Source organism: Dendropsophus ebraccatus, chromosome 13 (genome assembly GCF_027789765.1).
Source record: "Dendropsophus ebraccatus isolate aDenEbr1 chromosome 13, aDenEbr1.pat, whole genome shotgun sequence".
NCBI lineage: Eukaryota > Metazoa > Chordata > Amphibia > Anura > Hylidae > Dendropsophus > Dendropsophus ebraccatus.
The window spans coordinates 61,091,938-61,118,053 of NC_091466.1; the positions used below are offsets into that span (position 1 = coordinate 61,091,938).

Genomic DNA, 26,116 nt, shown 5'->3' on the forward strand with positions numbered 1-26,116 from the left:
TATCTGGTAAGCTCATATTTATTATCCAATGAGGTAAAGACATCATTCATACATAATGTACCAGTTTACAGACCATATATACACTATACATCACACTATATACAGCTTCTGTACAGATTAGTTACTCCTTCATATATACACACTCCATAATCCTTCATTAAATATACAAAAAAAAAACCTGTAGAAAGGATTCACATTGTGCTGCATTAATATGAATCCACTATTAATGCTTTCTCTTTTATCATGGAATTTAGTGTATATTAAGCCCTTATTGACATTCGGCACTTTATAACGGAGCAAAACACAAAAGGCTCCAAAAGTGTAAAAAAAAATAATTAACAATTGAGTTGATTTTTTATGTATATAAAGCTAAAAAGCATATTTATACACAAAAATAAACTTCTCCATTTTGTGTATAGAGCCCCTATGCCAGTCTATGTGTCTCTATGGTTACAGACTACAAACAAGAACCAGTGTTGTCTGATCCTGGAGTCCATGTGTCATAATCTTCCCTCTTCTACTTTCTTTTACAAGAAGAATACAAACCATAGAGACACATAGCTCTGTATAGAGAGTAAGAGACTACTATTAAAAAGTATAGACGTTCAGGTTGTCGTGAGGTATTGCAACTCTGTTCCAATGAAGTGATTAGAAATTGTAAACTACCTGGAATGGAGTGGTGCTTTTTCTGGAAGAAAACAGACATGTTATTCTAATCCTAGATAGCCACTTTAAAAGAAAAATACATAGCTATCTTCCATAAAGAGTGCCACTCCTGTCCTGAATTGAGTTGTAATACCAGTCCCAACCTGAGGTCAGCTATGGTGCTGTATTTGAAAAATCCCTTTAAGCAACCTCCACATGAAAGTAGACAAGTTATACAACATTTGTGAAACATATTTCTTTTGTAAGGGATCTCATGTAGAAGTATAGCTTGGGGAGCAGTCACACCTTGTCATTCCTCACCCCAGTTTAGAAAAATCTGATCACTACCGCATCTGACCTGAAGGTCTGGTGGTCTGAGACAAACTAGTTGCTATAGAAATGGTGCCTGACAATTCTATGGTAAGGTTTCTGAAAAATCTAATTATCACTGCTAAACAACTGTAGGGTTGTCAGGCACAATCTCCATAGCAACCAGTCTGTCTCAGACCACCAGGTTGCAATGGTTGATTTCCACACAGAGCAAAATCATTTCAGTGCAGTCTGTGGACACATTACTCTAAGCACCATGGGGGGGGGGGACATTTATCAAGACTTTGATAAAGCCCCGCCCCCTTCTTCCCGACCGGATTTACTAAGAGGTGCACACCAATGGGGAGGAGACCATGCCTTCTCCCCATTATACTACGCCCCTTGCCTACCCATCGAGTGAGTGGGGGTTACAGCTGGCGTACACCACAGAGCAGGTAAGAATCTGCTTCATGGCGTACGCCCCAGGGTGCAGCCTTCGTAAACCTCATCCTAATTGTATATAAATCTTTGTCCACCAGACAGACCCCTCCCCAATTCATATACTCAAAAAAAAAGAAACACTGTCCCAAAAATGGGGCTATTGTTTATAAATATCACATATATGAAGCACTCATTTCCATGGGGTAGCTAATAAAAACCACAAATAAAACACATACTTAACCTGGGACATAGCAAATGTCCTACTATATACAGTAGCCCCAGCAAAAACATCTAGCAAATGGGAGTCAGTGCAAAAAGCGTCACAAACCTATAAACAACACACAAATAAATAATGGCAGCTTATTTCAAGACATGTATAGAAATCCTTGAGCCTCCTCCGCTCAATGACACTCCGTAGACCAGACATGTTTTATTGCCTGATCAGATTTTGCTGAACCATGGAAATCGAGGTCCGTGCGGTGGCTCCTGAGTAGTTTATTGGCAATGACATGTTTTTCTGAGACTTAAACCTTGTTAGATGATGCTGGTAGACGTCCTTGGCCTTCCTCCGGAAATGATTGCCGACCAAGACGTAGAGTAGAGGGTTGATGCAGCTGTTGCTATAAGCAATGTAGGTAGAAATCTGATTTCCAATCTCGATAGCTATAGCCACAGAACAACCATGGAAGATGTGGAATAGATCCAATGTGTCCAAGAAGGTGAAAACGTGAAATGGAAGCCAACAGATGACAAAGACCAAGAGCACCGACAACACCAACCATGTGGCCTTCTTTTCATTGTTAATCTCCTTGAATTGCTGCATGGCGTTGTTCCGTAGGGCGCCTATAATTTGGAACGTGCAGAAGCCAATGATGATTAAGGGGATCACAAAGCCAACAAGGTTGCCAATGATATTGTTGGCAATGTGCCAGCCATTATCAGGGACACTGATGATACAGGCTGTAGTATTGAGTTCTGGAACGAAGACCACCTTTCTGAACACCACCTTGGGCAGGCTTACTCCTATCGCAAAGATCCAGATGATTGCACAGTTCACTTTGGCACACCAAGGTCTTCTCATACGGCCAAAGGACATGGTCTTTACCAGAGCAAGATATCGGTCGATACTGACCATCATGAGGAAGTAGATGCTGCTATAAAGGTTAAGTTGAATCAAGGAGTTGACCGCCACACACATGAAGCTTCCAAATGGCCAGTAGAACTTGTTGGAGAGATATATAGCCCAGAATGGAAGACCGCTGACCAAGATCAGATCAGCAGCCGCCATATTCCCCAGGTAGATCTCAGCCACCGTGCAGCGACTCTTGTGAAGGGCAAAGACAGAGATGACAAACAGGTTTTCTATGAAGCCCAAGACGAAGATGAACCACATGTAACTAGGTTGGAAGGTGAAAATCCATTCAGCATTTTCTGGTAGAAAGCAGGTAAGGGGGGCCGTGGTGTTTTCAACCCCGGTTGTGATGTTGTTGATATTTATCTCCATGTTGATCCTGTTAAGTATAAGAAAATAAATTTAATAAAGGGGCAATTACAGACTACAAGAATGTGCCACATCTATGGACCCTCAGGCCACCTCCTCTATCAGAAGCTTTAGTGGGTGAGAACTTGTGGTCCATGCAGCTGGCCACTACATGCACAGATTATTAGAAAGTTGTATTGTATACCTTCAGCTAACTAGACCCTAAAGTTCCCTTTAGACTTAAAGGGGTATTCTGGGAAAAATTTACTTTTCCCCTATCCACAGAATAGGGGAAAAGCAGGAGGTTGCGGGGGATCTGACCCCTGAACCCCCCCGGCGATCTCCGTATCGGATCCTGGCCAGCTCTATTAAGAATACAGCCCTGGGTCGGCACGTGACCCATGACTCTAATCCTTCCTATGGAGTGTCGGAAAGAGCAAAGAGCTGTACTCGGCCACGAGGTGGAGCCACAGGTCGTGTGCCGATCGCTGGGGAGTTCAGGAGTCGGACCCCCCACGATCTCCTTTTCCTCTCTCCTGTGGATAGGGGGAAAATTAAATTTTCCACTGAATACCCCTTTAAGGAGGTTGTCCCACCGTTCAGACACAGCCCCTTGGAGGAAAGGGGGGAGGCTCGACTCTTGGGGTCCCTATTACTAGGTGAAAGTCTTAATGGGTGGACAACAGCTTTAATGTTGGTATGATCCACTGCCAAAAGTCTTATGTCTTTGAGAACAACCCACCTGTCACTGAACATTGGAAACCAGGCTGGATTTGCACCTGTCTTACCCCCCAGAAAGACGTTGTGTAGATTAGTGTTGAGCAGAGATGCCAAATTGTTTGGGTTCGGCAACGTTCTCCAGACCCAGCCTATGGCTGTATCCAGATTCCCTAAGGCTGCATATAATAAAATAATTAAACTTTTTATTCTCTGACTTTAGAACATGCCAGAATGCCCGTGCTAATATACGTGGCCCTAAATTAGTCAGTAGACGGAACACAAACACGTTACTCCGGTGCTTAAGTCGTGTATTTTGAGTCATTCCAAAACATGGCTACCCAGCATGAATTATGCAGAACATTTCCCAGCAAAACTGTGAAATTCTCTCTAATGATTTAGCACAGAGAAAAACAGCAGAAAATGTGTTTTTAAACCAAAAAGATAAACATTTGCCGAGTAAGAGGTGGAACGCCCAGATCCGGATTCCTACATTCTGTTCATTCTCACGTCCCATTGGCTCGGCTGAGTTAGTAAACTCTTATCTGGGGCTACATGATGTTATGTGTGGACGTGTGTAGTACATGCAAGGTTGAGAACATTAATTAGATTGATGGAGATCCTTAAAGGGATTCTCCACCTTGTATTACTGCTTGGTCTACAAGATAGATGTAACATCCAGCAAGCTTTCTAATATATTTAAAGTTTTACTATCATTTGGAGAAAAAAAAAATCGAAATATGAAAAGATTTGATAGATCAAATATTGAGACTCAGTCTCAGACCACTGATGTCTAGAACGAGTGAGGAGAAGCCCTCAGCTTAGAGCTTCTCTCCCTGTCTTTGTCCATACTACAAGAGATTGTTTAACATGGGTCTCCAAACTGCGACCCTCCAGCTGTTGCAAAACTACATTTCCCATCATGCCTGGACAGCCAAATCCAAAGCTTTAGCTGTCCATGCATGATGGGAGTTGTAGTTTCGCAACAGCTGGAGGGCCGCAGTTTGGAGACCCATGGTTTAATAAGTCTATGGAGAGAGAAGTGCCTAGCTGAGCTCTTCTCCTGGCTCATTCTAACAATCGTTAGGGGTCTGAGCATCCAGACCTTAACTGATTAAATGTCAGTAGTTTTTTTTGTTCTTTTTTTCATGGTTGTAACTTTTAATTACACTTCAGATTTTTTAATACCATACATACATTGCATGGAAACCATCAGCAAGTCAGATCTGCATCCAATGTACCAGCACAATTTGCACACCTCACCCACCTCTTCCATCCATGGACTGAACTTAGCTCACCATATAGTGGTTTCATGTGGCTATTGATTGCACAGTCGGCCTGTATACTATATACTATGCTATATACTCTGGGTCTCTCCTTGTTCCCAAGTAGATGAGATTTCCTGTAACTCTTGACTGATGGTTTTCTTGCACCTGCTCATAAGGATTATACAACGCCCTCCGTCATAGTGTAAACTGTGTATAAAGAGGTCGGATATTTTCCACAACCACATGACCTACAGGAATAGTTTACTACCTGTCACTTTCCAGCTGTTAGGAAACTACCACACCCAGCCTACTATTGGCGTGGCATCCTGGGAGCTGTAATTTCTCAACAGCCGACAGAGGCAACACATTTTTCTACATGCTGCAAAAGCTTTGCTGTAATATTCACGGAATACAAGTATTTCTGTCGGTGAAAGCAGAAATGATTTTTTTAATATTATTTACTACTACTATTACTATTTACCCTCCATTTAAATTGGACAACCCCCAACCATTTGCCTTTACATAATAGTTAGGACATAGCCCCCTCTAACATGCCCAAAATAAAGGGGACCCTAACTAATATACACTAAAGACCCCTATACCCCAGGATTCATAGAAAAATAGACCCCTAAATAAACATACACACCCCCTAGATTCCAGCTTAGATCTGCAGACACTTACCTCTCCCATTTCCTGCAGCCCTCTCCACTCCTCTATGGTGCTGGGACACTTTCTGTGATGTCACATGTGCAATAAGAGGACTGCAGGAACAGGGAGAGGTGAGTATATTTTTTAAGAACACACTGTACCTGGAAGATCTGACCCTTTTACAGTCTTGCACCCAATCCAGGAACGTTTATATTCCTTTCAGGGCAGGGCATCTCTTCCCTATGTCTGTCTCTGGTGAACCTGTCCTGTCCTGCATTACACTAACAACACATTCATTTGAATGGACACTATGTAATGCTTCATTTTTCCCTGTGGTGGCGCCACTGGGAAATTGAGCACTTTCTGACAGATTTACCCAGAGAATACACCATCAACACTATTCGATCGCCTTATTGTCTAAGAAGTAAATCAATATCAGTTAGAATGGTCCTAGACAATAAACCGATTAACAACCGATAAAATTTCCTCTATACAACACTATATTCAAAGGAGTCTTATAGCACTTGTGGTTTCTCAATTGGGCTGCACTTAACTTCTGTACTAAGGAGAGAAGTAGAAATTTGATATTTTATTGATAAAGAGCAGCCAAAGAGTAAGAGTAAATCAACAGTATTATATAACAATTATAGAACATTCCAGTTCACTGACAGCAATAGGCTCACAAATCTGAAATCCTAATAATTCTCACAGCTGAGGGTTTGTTACAATTCTATCCAGTCTAAACAATGTTTCCAAATGTAAAATAATGCACTTAGGGAGGAGGAATCCTCTGAGTACCATATCAGAAGTTCTGTGTTGGCAAAGACTTCAGAAGAGAAGGATTTAGGGGTAGTGATTTCTGACAGCCTTAAAATGAGTCATCAGTGCAGGGTAGGGAAAGCAAATCGTATGCTGGGATATATATATATTTTGGTATGCTGGGCTGTATATATATAATGGTATGCTGGGCTGTATATATATAATGGTATGCTGGGCTATATATATGTATATATATATATATATATATATATATATATATAATGGTATGCTGGGCTGTATGTATAATGGTATGCTGGGCTGTATATAATGGTATGCTGGGCTGTATATATATATATATATATATACACATATATAATGGTATGCTGGGCTGTATATATATAATGGTATGCTGGGCTGTGTATATATATATATAATGGTATGCTGGGCTGTGTATATATATAATGGTATGCTGGGCTGTGTATATATATATATATATATATATAATGGTATGATGGGCTGTATATATATAATGGTATTCTGGGCTGTATATATATAATGGTATGCTGGGCTGTATGTATAATGGTATGCTGGGCTGTATATATATAATGGTATGCTGGGCTGTATATATATAATGGTATGCTGGGCTGTATATATATATATATATATATATATATATATATATATATATAAATAATGGTATGCTGGGCTGTGTATATATATATACACTCACCGGCCACTTTATTAGGTACACCTGTCCAACTGCACGTTACCACTTAATTTCTAATCAGCCAATCACATGGCGGCAACTCAGTGCATTTAGGCATGTAGACATGGTCAAGACAATCTCCTGCGGTTCAAACCGAGCATCAGTATGGGGAAGAAAGGTGATTTGAGTGCCTTTGAACGTGGCATGGTTGTTGGTGCCAGAAGGGCTGGTCTGAGTATTTCAGAAACTGCTGATCTACTGGGATTTTCACGCACAACCATCTCTAGCGTTTACAGAGAATGGTCCGAAAAAGAAAAAACATTCAGTGAGCGGCAGTTCTGTGGGCGGAAGTGCCTTGGTGATGCCAGAGGTCAGAGGAGAATGGGCAGACTGGTTCGAGCTGATAGAAAGGCAACAGTGACTCAAATAGCCAACCGTTACAACCAAGGTAGGCAGAAGAGCATCTCTGAACGCACAGTACGTCCAACTTTGAGGCAGATGGGCTACAGCAGCAGAAGACCACACCGGGTGCCACTCCTTTCAGCTAAGAACAGGAAACTGAGGCTACAATTTGCACAAGCTCATCGAAATTGGACAGTAGAAGATTGGAAAAACGTTGCCTGGTCTGATGAGTCTCGATTTCTGCTGCGACATTCGGATGGTAGGGTCAGAATTTGGCGTCAACAACATGAAAGCTTGGATCCATCCTGCCTTGTATCAACGGTTCAGGCTGGTGGTGGTGGTGTCATGGTGTGGGGAATATTTTCTTGGCACTCTTTGGGCCCCTTGGTACCAATTGAACATCGTTGCAACGCCACAGCCTACCTGAGTATTGTTGCTGACCATGTCCATCCCTTTATGACCACAATGTACCCAACATCTGATGGCTACTTTCAGCAGGATAATGCGCCATGTCATAAAGCTAGAATCATCTCAGACTTGAGACATGATCGAAACCTTTAAATATTTTAAAGGACTAAATAAGGTTCAAGAGGGAAGTAAATAAATAAGGTTCAAGAGGTTAAAAAACGACCCTGACCATGTCGGATTGACACTCAATATATTACAATGTATCAGTTAGACATGATCTGGATGTTTTTGGCCTCCCTTTCACTGACAGCCAGCAGGTATCTGGAAACCAATGAGAAATAAAGGCATAAAGTATATGATAAAAGTTCCAGAACTTCTCATGACACAATAATGATTAAGTGTTATTTGCATAAATGTGGAAAAACCCTCTAAATGCCTAATTTCAGTTAAACGCCAGACATCCAGATGAGCACATTTCCGATGTAAAGTTTATTTTTCGTCCACTCTGCACACCCACGCACCACATAAAACACAACACAAACGCCTAAACTGGAACATAACACTGAGTGCCCAAACAGGAAACTAAAAGCAGCAAATGCCTCCGTTATTGGAAGGAGTGTGTGTAATGTGCAGTAACTGGGGCGGGTTTAGGGTCTGGGTTGTACATGGAGGGTGAGGTGGGACTCTGTTCTGCTGCCAAGAGAGGAAATACCAGGAAACATGCAATGGAAAGACTTTCCTGTCCTCCATATAAGAGGATTCCATGCAGAGAGGTCCTGACCATCACCGCTGGGATTGACAAGCAGTAGCGGAGGGGAAATGCCAGGAGCAGCTGTGGATACAACATGTTTTCTTTACTAAATATTGCACCTACCGCGCACGTATTTCCGTTCTGTTCCACCTTGCTCCTCCAGCAAAAAACAGACACAAAGGGGTTAATACTGCAGTACAACACCCCACCTGGGAAAACACTTTAACGTCACTTATAGAAACCATTACTTCAACCTTACTGAGAGATGCCAAGTCCTCTCCTTATTGAACTAAGTCATGCCACAATATTTCAGGAAACTCCCCCCCCCCCTTTACTCATGTGCCCTATTTGTTCTTTATTAATATAGAAACACTTACGGGACTGTGCAACGTGCGCGGGAAGGGTGCAGGATGTGAGCACAGATTAATAGACCTGGTGCTGCCCGCATGGTAACAGGAGTATACATGTATATGTACATGCACCTGATCATAGGGGAGAATTAAATAAAGTCCTGTCTTCATTTATGGGTATCTGTCACTTAAAAAATAAATGTTCAAAATTTATTTTTTTGGTCTCCGGAGTACCCCTTTAAATTTACATTAAGAGTGCTCATGTGGTATAGATCTAGAGAGTTTACCACATTTAACATTCAACTACACCACAGATGTCAAACTCAGGCCCTCCAGCTGTTGCAAAACTACAATTCCCATCATGCCTGGACAGCCAAAGCTTTGGCTGTCCAGGCATGATGGGAATTGTAGTTTTGTAGCAGCTGGAGGGCCTGAATTTGACACCCCTGCACTACATTATTTTGAAGGAATTGACACTATGTTTGTCACCACTGGTCTCCACTATGTATGAGCAAGGACTCTCATGCTTCTGCGCAGGCTGCAGGGACAAACCCTGGATCCTGCTACCACCATTAGAACCATGTGCGGTAACCACAGGGGTTGCTAATGTCCTGTTGGGTAGTCTGTGAAACGAAAGACAGTAGAGTAGAGGAACGTCTCGAGGGCCCTGTCCAATGTAGCAATGTACTCTGCCGGGATCATGTAGCTGAGAGTAGTTGAGTACCTGGCCTGGCAGGGTAGTATGAGGTCCCAGGTCCCTGTGCTAGGTAAAACAGAATTCCTGAACCTTTCCAGGATAGTCGGGCGTTACGTATTGGAATACATAGGCTAACTGCACTTTGTTCTGCTAGGGTCAGTGCCTAACTGGACACAGGTCGCTGCCCTGTACTGTGTAGAAGGTATCCCTGGCGTCAACAGGGTGATCCTCATAGGACGTCCCTTCCTCCTGAGGTGACTAGCAATGCATGCTTGAGGTAGCATGCTTAAAGAAAAACTTAAGTCTCTTAGTTCCTAACAAGAGTCCTGGCCGGAGCCAGGCCCTGACCTGACTGCAGCAGGAACTGTGTCTTATGCGTTGCTTTATCTCCACTGACCAACTAGGAACTAACTCCTCCCACGAGGAACTTAACTCCTTTTCTAGGGGCACACCAAACCTCCCAGTGATTGGTGGGGTTGTGTGGTGCACGAGAGAAAGAAAAGGATAGGGCAGAAAAAGGAGGGAAAACAACCTGTACCTGTGACAAGAGGAAAAGGAACACGTGACATACAACAATTAACCCAATGCTTACTTCAGCTGTGCACAAAATAAAAAACATAGAAGAAACACAGTAGAGACACCTAGTTGGGAAAACACAGAATACACTTGAACCATATCCCACTGTGTGGACTGGATAGGAGTTACTTTGCCCAGGTGCAATAGAACTTAGTGGCACACCTGTGCTGGGACACTAACCATGAGAAAAGCCTACTCTTTTGGGTGGCCGGGATGACTCACCTGTCCACCATTTTTGGAAATCATTCAAGCATCTAATGAAGATACTGCAATCATCCTTCTATCCATGGCCATGAAGTGCATCAAATAGAGTGACTACCATTATGGTATATGACAATGCTGTCCAACACCAAGGATTAAAAATAAATAATTTTAACTCTTTACTATAGTTCCCATCTCCTGCGGCTAGTCATATAGAGCACCAAGCCAAGGAGTGAAGGTCTCTTCTGGCTGACCAATAATGACCAATTAAAACTTATTGCCACACACCAAGCCTGCGTATGAATGCTTCCACCCACCATACACTGTTCTGTGATTCCTTAGTAATGTTTGGAGCATGTGGTGTGTTACACAATAAGTATTGGGGACTGGAGGAGTGTGATTGCATCCTGTGAGTCAGAGACGGGTCCGGACAATTATAGATGTTACTTATCTCCGCTCCAGCAATCTCAGGGGCGGGAACATTTTTGCAAAACAATTTGAAACTATTGGCGTTAATATATAGGTCAAGTGATGAGAGAATCCAGACACCAGCAGGGCCCAGAGGCTGTGGGAGAAGAGAGATGTTCTGAAGTTTTGGAGGAATCTTAACCTCCACTTAACCCTATAAGGGACGCAGCTTTTTTTCACCCTTTTAACTCCACATTCCATAGAGCTGCTAATATTTTCCATTATTATGGCCATATTAGGTCTCGTTTTTTGCAGAACGAGTTGTCATTTTGACTGCTATTGTTTTAGGGTATTATTTTAACTCTTCTTTACACACCATATACTGGCATCTTACCTTTCTTCATTTTTTGTCATTGTTTTTGAAGACCCATAACATTTATATTTTTCCATTGACAGAGCTCTATAGGGATTTTTAATTGTTAAAAACTGTTGTTTTTTTTTTTTAAACTGGGACTGTTTTAGGGGTCGATGCTACTTTTTGATTATTTTTATTCCATTTTTGGGTGGTGGGATGGACAGCCCTTACTCAAACATTATATAGTTCTGGAACACCAATTTTGTCACTCTGATTAAATTAATTTCACTATATAGATGCTGCAATCAATAGCGATGGCAGCATCTATACAGTATTGACAGAGGACACGATGGTGCAGTGGCCCGGTCTGTGTACTAGCCAGATGTCATGGCAGCCCAAGGCCTGTGGCCTATGGCAGACTTTACCAACAGAGTGCCAATCTAATAGATCAGTGTTATGCATGTATAATAGTTCCCTAAGAGGACTTAAAGGGGTATTCCACTCAAACATAACTTTTCATATGTTGCTGCCCATGGGGAAACTAACAATTCCTTCCATACTTGTTATTATCTATTCAGTCTCCTTCCCCCAGTACTGAGCTGCTGCTTTCTGCTGAAGACACAAAAAACTGAGTGTGAGATTTTCTCTCTGTCTAATTTCCTTCTCCCCGCTGACGTCCCTATCTGCAACATAGTGAGTTCATTAGCAACTAGACCTTGCAGTTAAAGCCTGCCAGGGACTTTAAATCAGCTGTTTCAGAAGGGAGGGGGGAGGAGATGGAGAGAAAAACTCACACACAGTTTTTTGTGTCTTCAGCAGAAAGCAGCAGCTCAGAACTGAGGATATCAGTCCCTATCTGCAACTTTGTAGCAACTCTGTAATTCGGGAGGGTTAATCACAGTGAGTTCATCAGCAACTTGACCTCAGATGACCCCTCCCAGCATTACAAAGAAGTTACAAGGTTGCAGATAAAGCCGGTCAGGGAGTTGTATACATCAGCCGTCTCAGAAGAGAGGGGGAGACAGAGAGAAAAACTCACATACAGATTTTTGTGTCTTCAGCAGAAATCAGCAGCTCAGAACTGTTAGAAGGTGATTGAATAGATAATAAAATTGAAGGAATTGTTAGTCTCACCATCGGCAGCAACATGAAAAGTTATCGAATGCCAATTTAGAAAGTCTGAAAAAAATTAAAAAATAATGTTAAAAAATTATAAAAATAAATAAATTTGGTGTTACTACTTGTGCTGTAAGGGCATGTTCACACTGAGCAAATTCGTCGGAATCCCTCCTACCTCAGTGTCAAAAGGCGCCTCTATGGGAGGGCTCCGCTCTCCGCTCAAAGAATTGACATGTCAATTCTCCACTGCGGAATTCCGCTGAATTTGCTCAGTGTGAACAAACCCTAAAAGAGGTTGTGTCATATGGGGTGGGTCCATTGCTCTGAACTTAGACTAATAAAGATCCATATAAAGTGACTTTCCCACTCTGGATGTCTCAATGCAACCACAAATTGTGGTGACCAAGTCATTTGAATGGCTGCCAGTTACTATTATGTGCCATACTGTATTTCCCTTGCACTGGGGATTTATACATTAAACGCAATAAAAATTCAGTATGCAGTAAGCTTCTAAGCGCCCCCTAGTGGTGGCTACAGGTTGCTAGATTTTTTATTATACAGGGGATTTGGAGCTCTGTACCAGAAAATGAACTAAGCTCTATAAAGCTTATAAAGACAATTAAAAGAATTAAATGTCATACATTTTTTAACCGAACAACGTCATGGAGATTTGCTGTTATTTTACAGTAGTGTGAACAAAGCCTTATAGGGCTATACTTGCCCGCTATTCGACGACTGTTTATCTCTGACTACAAAAAAGTTTAGTAAGTTTTTAAAGATGTTATAACTTCAATGAAGAGCCTTCTAAATGAGCTGAAGAGGAGGATTATTACTAAACATTTCACGGTTAGGATGATTGATGGCATTGGGCAGTCACAGATTTGGGAGCTGAAATAAACAGCGTGCTCTCTGACATTCCCCGGTTAGAGTTTTGGATGCCTTCCCATTCTTTAAGACACTGAACAATTCCCTGCGGTACAATTCACTTATTGGCTGACATTACATCATGACTTGTAAGAGGATGAAGGAGCCTTCAATTTCTGAAACGGTAAGCAGCTGGCATCTACGATTATCGGCCATATTAGAGATAATGGACCCGATTTCTGAGTCACCCAGAGGCTCCACCTCCTCTCAACTCTCCCTGGCAGCCAGGTACAGTAAGGGTCCTATTCCACTGGCTGAGCAGGGCCCGATCAACGATGTAAACGAGCGGCGGTCCTGGCCTGTGATTGGCTGAGTGGCCATCCTGAAGCTAGAGCACGCAGGATCCGGGGATGAAGACAGAGCGGAGCAGAAGACCTGACAGGTAATGTATGCTGCTGCTGCTTCTCAAATCGTCGGTCCCCCGCCGCGCACCGCTATTCAACCGGAGCAATGCGCGGTGGGGAAACGATGATTTTAGGTCTGGCCCTAAATGAACGATCAGCCGATGACACGATCATCGGCTGATCGTTCTCTCTATTCCACCGAGCGATAATCGGCCAAATGGGGCCGATTCGGCCGATTATCGTTACTGTGGAATAGGGCCCTTAGGAATCCCATCCCTCTAAGAGCTCTATTACCCAGAGCAATAATTTCCCCCGATCCAGCCAATTATCTCTCCATGTAATAGACATGATTGGCGGATTGGTTTTTTTTAAGATCCAGACCTAAATCATCAGCCACCGACCACGCATCGCTATGGGTAATAGCGATGCGCGGCTGCTGGCTGCCAATCGAACAGTTAATATATTACCTGTCCATGCTCCCAGTGTTCTCCAGGAGAACGCCGGGAGCGTGGACAGGTAATGTATTAATGCATGGACATCGCTAACAATGTCCATGCAGCCCTTGCTAAATGATTAGCTTTTCTGGCTGAGATCTAGCAGATCGGCGCTCGTTTACAATATTAATCGGCCAATGAAATAGTACCCTCACTTTACAGAGACTTGTCTAGATGGATCCATTGCAATCAGTGACCTTATATTTCTATGTAGCCTGTAGCTGAAAGACAGAACTACATCTGGAGAAGAAAAGTTCCCAAGAGCCCAGAAGCCTCCATAATTCTGATATGGAAGATGTTTGCTACAACCAGGAGACTCTTTCTAGAGCTTACTGCCCCACCAAACTAGAGGTCCTTTTACGCAGGCTGTTTATCCTCAAGGAGAGTTGCAAGAAATGCTCCATAAGCCAATAGTTGATCAGGCGAAGAGCAGGAAAATGCCCAATCCTTGGCTGATCGCATCTTTCAGACAGGTTTCAAAATTTATCATTTTCGGCTGCGCATCTTCCTGTGTAAACACCAGATCACAGGCAGAGCATACATACCTTCGCAGCCGCCCCTGTATCCCTGGATGGGAGAAACAGAGAGCAGGGTGGGAGAAACAAAGAATAGGATGCCGGATCACACAGCAGTGCAGCAGTTACCTTCGGCACTGTTGTTTGATCCGGCATCCTACTCACATATACACTGCTTTTTGTGATCTGGAAAATGACAACATGGATATATATATATATATATATATATATATATATATCTGTGCTGTCACTTTCCATGACTGCACAAATGATACAGGGATCATTTGTGCGGCCTGGTCTCTCGTCGGCCCATTTAAAAGCATCCGAAGTAATCAGGGAAGAAGGGCCTTGGTGAGAGAGGGGACTAAGAACCCAATGGTCGTTCTGGCTGTATGCCAGAGATTCTGTGTGCAGATGAGGGAAATGTCCAGAAGGCCAGAAGCGAGCACCGAACTAGCAGATACAATTTTGCGGTAGCACCATTAATAATGTTTTTTGAACTTTTTCTGAACTGTACACTTGCCAAAAAAAATTAGAAAGCAATATCCCCTGGTGTACAGCTGATTCACAGTCTCCTGGTCCATGCGGCATCATGAAACATTTCCTGGATTTGTTTTTACAATGTAATCTGATTATGTGGGTAATGCAGTGTTATTTTATTATGACCGCTATGTGCCGAGAGCTCTCCCTACCACCTACTGAATATGCTATAAACCACACAGCCGATAAGGGGTCCTGTACGGCCTTGATTAACCCTTTGCATTCAGGAGTGAAGAACCCGTGCAGGAAAAGAGGAGCAAAATTGGAAGCTGGAAAGGGAAACAAATACCGGGTAGCAAGACCCAGCACCCATGTCTTCTATGCATGGATAATACCCCTAGACAGGCAAAATATTAAGGTCCTGGACACCAAAACAAAACTTGTAATAGGTTCCCCACCTACTATGTGCTTTTTATAATACTTGGGTTTTTCTGAGGGTCCACTGGGGCCTCTATCGGTACGTCCCACAACAGGCTAATGTTCCTTCCCAACATTTCATAAATCACCCCCTGTATGTCTGTCCATGTGTTCTGGCTTTGCTCACAGATATTCAGTATTAACACTTGAAAATTTAAAAAGATTTCTTATGTTCTGGAAATTTTCCAAAAGATTTATTTTTCCAGACACTTTAGGTTAGAAATGTAGAGTATTTTAAGTAATTTGATGATATATACAATTTGGCCAATTCAATGGAACTTTCTGGTGGAGGCTCGAGGAAGCTATTCTGTAATGTAATGAAGGATCCTAGACAATCGCACAAATGTCCAGCACCCATTCCTCGGGTAAAATGCAGTTTCTTTATTAGAAAAATCTTCACAAAACAGGATTGCAAAAAACAGTTTACGGTTTTCCACGCCTTGATCACAACTGAGTATCGCATGGAATACATACTGCCTACATTTATAGGGTATATTTATCACATGATCCATAATTAAAACAAGTAACAACACATGTTAAAAGCAGAAATTGGAGACAGGTGAACTACTACTCATGACAAAGCAAAGTGAAATATACATTGTGAACGGTTACCATAGCAGATATCTAAGTACATCATTTAAATCCAAACACACGGAAGAAAGCAATATATGTAGAGTTGCAAGATTTAAAAATAAATCCTTAATTTATAAATTGTCACACCCTATTTCCTATAGTCTGAACAGGGACACATAAATTCTGTATAGATTAGCAACCTATTTCCTTTAGTGTGAACAGGGACACAAATTCTGTATAGATAAACAACCTATTTCCTGTAGTGTGAACAGGGACACATAGATTCTGTATAGATTAGTAACAGGTAGTTAGTAGGTTAGAATCAAATCTACTATAGCCTTCTTATAGGAGCCATATGAGTGACCGTCAGCATCTCCAGTATTCTACTCCCTGCAAGAATCCTACTCCGCATTGATGAGGGGCAACACCCTAAAACAGCTGTCTGTGGATGGATACTTGCCTTTGGTATCTCCCTTCTCATATCCTTAGACTTGTAACTGTGTTGGTGAGTATGGTGGTTTTGGTGGTCTCCTTATTGTAGCCGCCCCTTTGCTAGGCTTCCCTTCCCTGGAGGGATATCTGGCTATTCCTGTGTTTTGAGACTCTCAATTGCGGCTCGGCTGACTCTTTTGCAGACTCCAGACTAGATCTCCCTAAATAAAGACAGAGCAGACTAGACCCCCCTAGATAAAGACAGATCCCAAACTAGACCCCCTAAATAAAGACAGACCCTCTAAGCACAGAGACCCCAAAGTAGACCAGCTAAATAAAGACTGACCCCTAGACTGGATTTCTTAATACAGAACCCAAAAGGTGACCCACTACATAAAGACAGACCAGATGCTGAATTCTGCAAATACTCACCTCTCCCTATTCCCACAGCTTTCAGCCCTCTCTTTCTAGCATTGCCCAGAAGTAAAGAACACTACAGGAACAAGGAGGGAGCACCTAGGAGGCTTGACAGCACTTTTGAGAGGTCTGCCATATTTATAGGATATTCAGGCACAAGTTTTAGACTATGTTCACACAACATAACTTTTGTATTAATAATGGCCATTGTTGCCGATTTGCAACAATGGCTGTGATTAATCGAAAGTTCTGTTGCACTGCAGTCAGAGTTAATCCCGCATGAAGTGTATACACATAGTATACGCTCTGGCCAGGATTCCTAGCGGCCGCAGGAAAATCTGACATGTCAGTTTTGTGCGTCGTCTATTCATTGAATAGTGGCCGCACAACACTGACAGCTCACACAATGGAGTCTGCAGCTCTGGCCACACACTTCATTGTGTGCATTGGTGAATTGGGATGTAGGCACCCGCATCCCAATTCAGCACAAATGAAGTACCGGCCAAGATGAACGACACTGACACTGGCCGTTCTGTGGCACGGCCGGGTCACAGATCGTCCGGTGTTTCACGTAGTGTGAACCTGACTTTAATGTGCAAGCCTACTATTAACCCTGGCCCTTCCTTAGCCATTCATCCACTGTAACCGACAGACTGTTGGAAATGGTTTTCCATACTTTATATTGAGTGTCTGGATTCTTAATACATGAAACCATTAGCACATCTTGGCTGAGATGTGACCTCGTTGGTGGATGACATCATCACTTGAAGGACATTTCTGCATGATATGTTTATTCTACCAGACAACAATGTCAAATCCCGTCTAATAACTAAAGAATGTACAATCTTCCGGCTGGCGGTATGAGAGGAAGTAGACAGATTTGGCTTTGAAGGACACTGAATTTATGTCCTTGCTTATAATTTTCAAACTCGCCTGTTGTATTTACTAAACTGATGATGAGCAGAGAATGGAAAATATTTACACGCCGCATTTAACGGACGAGATTTACAGCAGGGAGAAAAGTGACATAACCACTTGAAATGTCCAGATGTAGTCGAGCCGGCCTGGTCATCTCCTGCATTACCTGCACATAGGGATAATATACTTATATCAACATGGTGGTGGGAAACTCAGCCCCGCCGACTGTGCCAATATTAAAGAGGTAAATCTCATTTTGTTTGAAGGGCCACAGCAACTGCAAATTTTTTCTGCAGCACCTCTTCAGGAAGGAAGAAGCACTACAGGAGATATATGCAATGTGTACGGGGGGCTTATGACTCTCCCCTAAAGGCAGCAAACTCAATCATTGCCCCAGTATAAAGAAAGCCCACATCTATAGGCCCTATTACACGAGCCGATGCTTACTGTAAAAACAAGCGAGGGCCAACCTGTCAGATGAGCGTTTGCTTGCTTGCTGCTAGCTTGGGGAAGTTAGGGGAGGGGCCCTCCAGGCGATCCTTAGATTGTCCAGGGAGATAGGAGCCCATAGGAGATACTGGCGGTCTGCAGACATGGAGCAACGGCCAGCAGACCATCGCTATAGTTGTAAATTTTTTCATCAAGTTGAAAGACAAGAATCAGTGGACATCGTGCATATCGGCTGATCGTTGCCTTTAAACATGAACCATTACACTGATCGATTATTGGCCGTAACGGGCAATAATCAGCCAAGTAAGGGGAACCGGTCATTATGGTCATTCTGTCTGAGCCATGAGACATCAAGATGGTCCCGGCAACCTCTCCACACCCCATTGACCTTCATAGATCTCTTCCTATCGGGGTAGATTAAAACTGGTTAGGTAGGGATAAACCAACAGGGACCATGACGGATTGGGCAGCAAGAAAGTGAAGACAGGTTCCCTTTAATAAAGGCATCAACACTTTCCCTACATTTCTGAACGCTGGCTATGAGGCAGACTATGAGGTGCCTATTACAAGTTTAACACATCAACAACCATCTCATGAGGCGCCTCCAATAACCGGGACCCAGCAATTCTCTGAGCTCTTATGTGTTTAATGATCCTAATGACAAGATCCTCACTTCCTAATAACGGAGCCTGAAGACGCCCGGGATCATCACCCCTCTCCTGCTAATGCACCGCTACTTCTTCCCCAGGGGTGGTGATGGAACGCAGATGCTACTAAGAGAATAAATGATTACATGGTATATTATATCATTAATGTATCCTCTATATCGAGGGATTAGGGTGATATAATGTATGCAAGCTGAAAATCCAGATCACTTCCTGAACAATTTTCCTGCTGGGATTAATGTAATGGAAGCCAAGAGGGAATTATCATCTACGAAGATACAATCGCATGTGAAGACTCATAGTCCTTCATAGCGCCAGAGAAACCCCCTGTAAAGAGTGTCTGGTTGAATAGAGACCTCATAAGAATTCTGTCTGAACAACCTGCTTAGAATACAGTATAAAGTAATCATCAGCCCCCTCCCATTTATGTCCTCCTACTCAGCCCCGTGTATCCGACCTCAGACAGCTGTCTAAAGAAGATTACAAGCTCTGCAGGGTCCAGAAAACTTTATAGGTAGTAAAGAAAAATAAAATGAAAAAGTATTGAATTTGCTTTGGTGCCTAACCTACATTTACCTATGACTGTCTGTCTGTCTTATACATGTCTTTACTGCACCCATCCATCTTACACATATCTAATCTTTCTCTCACTCACTCTCATATTAAATTCAAAGCAGCTTTATTGGAAGGACCAAATACCTATGAGCCTTGCCCAATATGTCTAGGCGCAGTGTCCCAGTACAGATCCTGCATCCAAGAGTTACTGGTTGTCATATGGTTGCATTACTACATTTACTGTGCACTAATATCGCCTATGTAGTTTATGCCGTATGTTCTGAATATACGAGTACTAATTGACCACTTTACTACGGTTACACTCCAAGTGGTTGTGAGAACAACCCTAAAACACTGCTACACATATAGATGTAGAATTTACTAGTGTGTGCAGATCATCCTTAGCCTAGAACTCCACTTAGCTAGGGGGTAGGATCTGGTTTAGTTCTAGTCTAGAGCAGAGTATGGAAAAGTGATGAGTGCTCTGTCTCTCTTCTCTCTAGTTAGGCCCACATCCTTTTTTATTCAGTGGCCTCTACACCATAAAGAACCAGCATAGCTAGGGGAGCATGGAGATATTTTACAGGTTCAAGCTAGCGAAAGGAGTGATACATTCTACCAAGTATGAGAAGGAATACAGACCAAGACAGAGAGGATAAGCTTTACAAGAGCCTCTTTGCTCTCTCTTAGACCCATAGGCCTAATGGTGCCTTTACACAGAGAGATTTATCTGACAGATTTTCTAAGCCAAAGCCAGGAATGGATTTGAGAAGAGGAGAAATCCCAGTCTTTCCTTTATGACCTGTTCTCTGTTTATAGTCTGTTTCTAGCTTTGGCTTCGAAAATCTATCAGATAAATCTCTCTGCAGCACCCTAAACCATGGCTTTGTGAATGTCATATGATATCTTTCTTCAGACCTGCATCCTACAACAGCAACTTTTTTTCAGTATATTATTCCTACACAAGTCACCCACTAGGAGTCAACCAGTGAAGATCTTTAGTGGGGCATTTAGGAGTGTTTAGGGCTCCATTACACTGAGCCATATTTAGCTGAATCGGGCCAATTCAGCGATCATCGCTGCATGTTATAGAGGCAACAATCAGCCGATGAAACGATTTAGCAGATCGGCGCTCACATGCACCATTTCACCACTGTGAACAAGAAACTGTTCTTATATAAAATGTGTTAAGAATTACTGCCAGGTTTATACAGGTAAGGAGCTATCCAGTTATTACGTTAAACCTGTGTCTGGCTATGTGATTACATCTTAAACACCTCGGGCTCCCATTTACCATTCATCCGGATATGCAAGATATGGTGTGCCCTGGGTCGAGACTGTCATCACTAAAGCCTCAGCGGATTGTGTCACAGTGCAGAACCTTATTTTCACTTTTAATCTTCCTTATCTTCCCCATGCACCATTAAAGACACAGAGGGTTGTTCACTCGGTCCACGTACATCCAGATTCCCTCTAGGCCAGGCACATCCTTGTATTATGCCATGTTTCCCTCTGCAAACACATTCACACTGGTCACTTTTGACAGTGACTTTAATGGAGCCCATCTCCTGTAATAAGTTGGATCAGGCAGACAGACAGGGAGTGAAGAATACTGCCACACTCTTCACCTGACTATAGATAGCTATTGTAGAGGGTCTCAAGACTGAGACCTTAGTGCACTGTTAATTTTCTGGATCAAAAGTCAAAGGTTTCTACAAATGGCACTTACATCGGGTTATCCTGGATTAGAAAAACATGTCCGTTTTTGCTCAAAAACAGTGTCAATGCTGTTTTCAGGTTATGTGTGTTGTTACAATTCTGTGCCATTCACTTTAATGGAACTGAGCTGCAATTCATACACAAACTGAGGACAGGATTAATGCAGTTTTGGAAAGAAAGTGGATATGTTTTTCTAATCCTGGATAATGCCTTTAATTTCTGCACTGTCTACAAACAGTGTAACATGCGGATGGGACATAAAGGGGTTATCCAGCGCTACAAAAACATGGCCACTTTCCCCCTACTGTTGTCTCCAGTTTGGGTGGGGTTTTGAAACTCTATTCTATTGAAGTAAATGGAGCTTAATTGCAAACTGCACCTGACCTGGAGACAACAGTAGGGGGAAAAGTGGCCATGTTTTTGTAGCGCTGGATAACCCCTTTAAGAGGTCTTGGTAAAATTCCGGCTTGACTGATAATGGGATTTCACCCTCCAACCATTTACATTTTTTCAGTAACTTTTCTGGGGCCTTCTGGCAATAAGGTGTATTACACATCAATCATGTATTTCTTGCATTTTACCAATGGAAACAAGTTAAATCCTCCTGGTTAATTTTTTAAAATGTTATTTGGACACTGCAGAAATGCTTCCTGGGACGGAGCACAAACACAGCTTCTTCACCTTTTTCTCTCTCCACAAAAGAGAATCTATTTCTTTATCTAAAGACAACACAGTTTCTCAAGGTCAGACTTTTGGCCCTTTAAAGGGGTTGGCCACTTTATAGTAAAATAGTTCAGTGTACAGTATTAGTAAGTATACTCACTGTATATACTGACAGCAGCTCCCTGTGTACCTCATAGAGCTAATACCAGACTCCTCTCCTCCAGGCTGTGCTGTGCTGCTCTGTGGTGAGTCTGTCCATAAGATTGCCGACATGGAGGAGCATGTGACCATGCCACGCCCTCCAGTGTCCACCACTGAGCCTGTATTTGCCAATTGAGAACACTGGGGGGCGGGGCATGGTCACATGCTCCTCCATGTCAGCCATCTTATGGACAGATTTACCACAGAGCAGGACAGCAGAGCCTGGAGGAGGAGAGTCTAATATTAGCTGTATGGGGTACACAGGAAGCTGCTGTCAGTATATACAGTGAGTGCACTTACTAATACTGTACACTGAACTTTTATACTATAAAGTGGCCAACCCCTTTAATTTCCTGCAGCAGTAAATTTTATGAACCCGCAGCAATCCTTCACCATACGTAACAATCTTCGGGGGGTCAGTAGCCCATAGGAATCACAATCACAAGTGTGAAATTCAATACCACTGGCTTTACACATCTCTCTCCAGTAGCTCCCATAGACCTTAGCATTTCTGTTCACGTTCTGCAGACTGACAGCGACACTGAGACCTCTTCTTTATGGTGCGTTCACACCTACAGGATCTGCAGCAGATTTCATTTAAATAACTGTACACAGCATCAAATCTGCTGCAGATCTGCTGCAGATCCTGTAGGTGTGAACGCACCCTTAAAGGGAATATGTGAGCTGAAAACCACTATACAAACTGCTGACATTGTTGTAAAGGTAATATGGTAAAGAGACAAATTGTAAGTTTGTTTTAGATGTCTGTGCATGGAACGCCTCCTTAGTCCTCCTCCCCTCCCTCTTTCAGCTTGACTGACAGTCCTGGCTTGGTTTCCAGCACTGAGCCCTATCTAAATCTCCCTCATTTGCCGTACTTTTATATTGGGGCACACACACACAGTGGGGGAGATTTATCAAACATGGTGTAAAGTGAAACTGGCTCAGTCGCCCCTAGCAACCAATCAGATTCCACCTTTCATTTTCCAAAGAGTCTGTGAGGAATGAAAAATGGAATCTGATTGGTTGCTAGGGACAACTGAGCCAGTTTCATTTTCTTTGAAAAATCTTCCCCATAGTATATTAAAAAGTTGCAAAAAACTTAATCAGAGATGTATCACTTCCCATCATCCGTCCATTTGTGAGTTGCTAATATCAGTATTTTCGGTAGCTGTGGTTACTCGTCCTGTTATTATTCTGTGGCGCACATGATGTGCGGCTCCTGATATATTCCGCTGCAGCCTGGAAGGTGGGGGCCGGGCCGCCGGTAAATGGAGCCAGATGTTAGAGATTATAGCTTGTGGTATTGCGATGTGTTGCAATGTGTCATGGTAACTTTTATATCCTCTACTGTGCTATATGCAGGATACACAGGGAGTCATTTTACAACAGAATCTACTGGAAGAAGAAAACTTCTCCCTAGTGAAAGTGATGCCCAAGGCCCTTTAAGAAGCCTCACGTTGGCTCTGAATTCTACACATGAAGCCAGAGACGTGGTCAGAGTCCTGCACTGTATTTGCACATCTGCTGCCAATAGAAAGAAATCCAACAAAAAACAAATTAAAACCTTAAACATTTAACCGGCTGAAATGTAAATGAAGTAAATCCCAATTACAATAAATACAACTAAGAAAGATGAGCAAGACTCGCCCCATAGGAAGAGAAGGCAGGAAAATCCCTATTTTTTGTATCAAATTAAAAAAAAAAACATATTCCATGGCAATAAAAAGAAGTAAAAAATAATCTGGCTATATGTCTATCTCCTACCTATCTATCTATATCTATCTCCCATCTATCTATATCTATCTCCCATCTATCTATCTATCTCCATATCTATCTCCATCTCTCTTTCTCTCTCTCTATCTCTATCTCCATATCTATCTATCTATCTATCTATCTATCTATCTATCTATCTATCTATCTATCTATCTCTCTCTCTCTATCTATCTATCTATCTATCTATCTATCTATCTATCTATCTATCATCTATCCATCTACCTATCTCCATATCTATCTATCTATCTATCTATCTATCTATCATCTCCCTCATATCTGTGTTTTATTAATTAGTTAATTTAATACTATTTTTTCTAGTTTTTCAGACATATTCTTGATCATACATTTAACTGCACATCATTCATGTGACCATACAGTCCCTGACATCAGTGCCAACCAACCTGTAACTTTTTAGTTGCTGCAAAACTACAACTCCCAGCATGTCTTGACAGTCTGCATGTACATCAATGATATCCAAGATGTAGCAGAACTACAATTTCCAGCATGCCCTAACAACCTTTGGCTTCAGCAGTGAACCCTAACCTGTGGCTCTCCAACTTCTGCAGAACTACAGTTCCCAGCATGCCCTGACACATTGCAGCTATATCAACAATCTACTATTTGTGACTTTTCATTTGTGGAAAAAATACAATTCCCAGCATTTCCTGAAAGTCTATAGCCCAACCAGAACTACAGTTCCCAGAATCCCAAGCTCCATCAGTAAGCACCAGCTTGTGGTTCTCTAGTCTAGGCATACTGCACAAGTCAGGAGATCACTATCCTACATTACTCATACATTGCTCTACATCACTGACCCCCAACCTGGGGCTCTACATTTGTTGCACATATACAAATCTCACTATAGTCTGTGGCTATATATGTGATACTTCACCTGTTGCAAAACTACAATTCCCAGCATGTTTTGACGATGAAAGGTTACATCAGAGGTCCCCAACCTGTGACCCTCCAGATGATGACAATTCTCATCATGTCTTGCCACATTAGTTATGTCTAGAGATGAGTGAACCTCTTACATGCTCCATTAGTCTGAACCCCAGCGTGCGGCATTTGATAACCTGTGACTGAACAAGTTTGATGCAGCCCTAGGGAGTCCTGGAAAACATGGGTATAGCCATTTGCAACATCCAACTTCTTCAGCTACTGGACAAAGTGAGTGTACTCGAGGTTTGTTCATGTCCAACCTGAAAAACTACAATTCCCCTGTCAGCTGCACAAGTTATTTATATGACCATACGTTCCCCTATGTTGGTGATCAGCCTGCGTCTGTCAGGGCATGCTGGGAATTGTAGTTATGCAACGGCAGATGACCGTCAGGCTGCAAATCACTGCCCTCAATTAAAAACAAGTGCAAAAAAGTAACAACACATGGCGCTCCCTAGGGTGATAACATAAGTCACAGGCTCCTAACCTTCCTCACTTGAGTCACGGGTAACAAGAGCAGCGTGCTTCTCCACATCGCAGCTCCACTATCCGTAAGAAGAGAAGTGGGTATCACTACCGAACCATCAGTAAAACAAATGGTTTATTTGCTCGGCACTGCTGCCAAGGATATGGAGCAGTCCGCTAAACGCAGTGCGTTTCCTTTTTATATTCAGATGTTATCAAACTGAGATTAACAAATAAAAAGGAAGCACGCCCTGTGCGCAGGGAATATCTGTTCCTGTGTGCTATATATAAAATTATTTAAAAACAAAAAACAGTGTACACAGTAACAGTTTGGCAATTGGCGGACCATTTTCTATTCTTGGTAACGGCGCCCGGCAAATAAACCTGGACTTCTAGAGTGTATGAAATGTTAAGATCTCTCTCTTATACAGTAAGTAGCTAGAAAAATAAAGAAAAGTTTCTAACTTAATGAATAAAAAACTACAAGTAAATAAACTGAAATCAACGCTTAAAAAAAGCAAAAAACATATATATAAAAAATATATATTTCAATAAAACAATGCAAAATAAATAATAATAATAATAATAATAATAATAATAATACGTTTATAAATTCTGTTCTGTAGAGCACAGTAAGAGGAAATATTCTGATAGTGATACAGAACTGTGGACGGCTGCCAAAAAGAAAATTCTGCCAAATTACTTTCCGTTTCTATTTAGAAATACTAAATTGTAATACAAATTTTAAAAAAAGGACAAAAAACATAAAAATGAATGGCTTACTTGTATGTGCAATGTCGGGCAGTCCCTGGGGAGGGGGTCAGCTCGAGGATGGAAAGGTCTTCTGGCTGCTGTTGAATCCTCTG

The 26,116-nt window shown here is 42.3% G+C and overlaps 1 protein-coding gene across 2 annotated transcripts; it reads right to left on the reverse strand.

Annotated features, from left to right (window-relative positions):
* On the reverse strand, positions 1 to 26,116 carry LOC138770334 (B2 bradykinin receptor-like). 2 transcript variants are annotated; one of them, XR_011359461.1, is made up of 3 exons: positions 26,034 to 26,116; positions 1,614 to 2,906; positions 1 to 1,051 (listed from the first exon to the last, which is right to left on the reverse strand). XR_011359461.1 is itself a non-coding variant. In XM_069949360.1 (2 exons), exon 2 carries the CDS (start codon positions 2,897 to 2,899, stop codon positions 1,826 to 1,828), a length of 1,074 nt encoding a protein of 357 aa, XP_069805461.1. In that variant the 5' UTR covers positions 2,900 to 2,906; positions 26,034 to 26,116; the 3' UTR covers positions 1 to 1,825. The 2 variants fall into 2 exon arrangements, 1 of the variants encoding a protein (XP_069805461.1); XM_069949360.1 differs by having other exon boundaries at positions 1 to 2,906.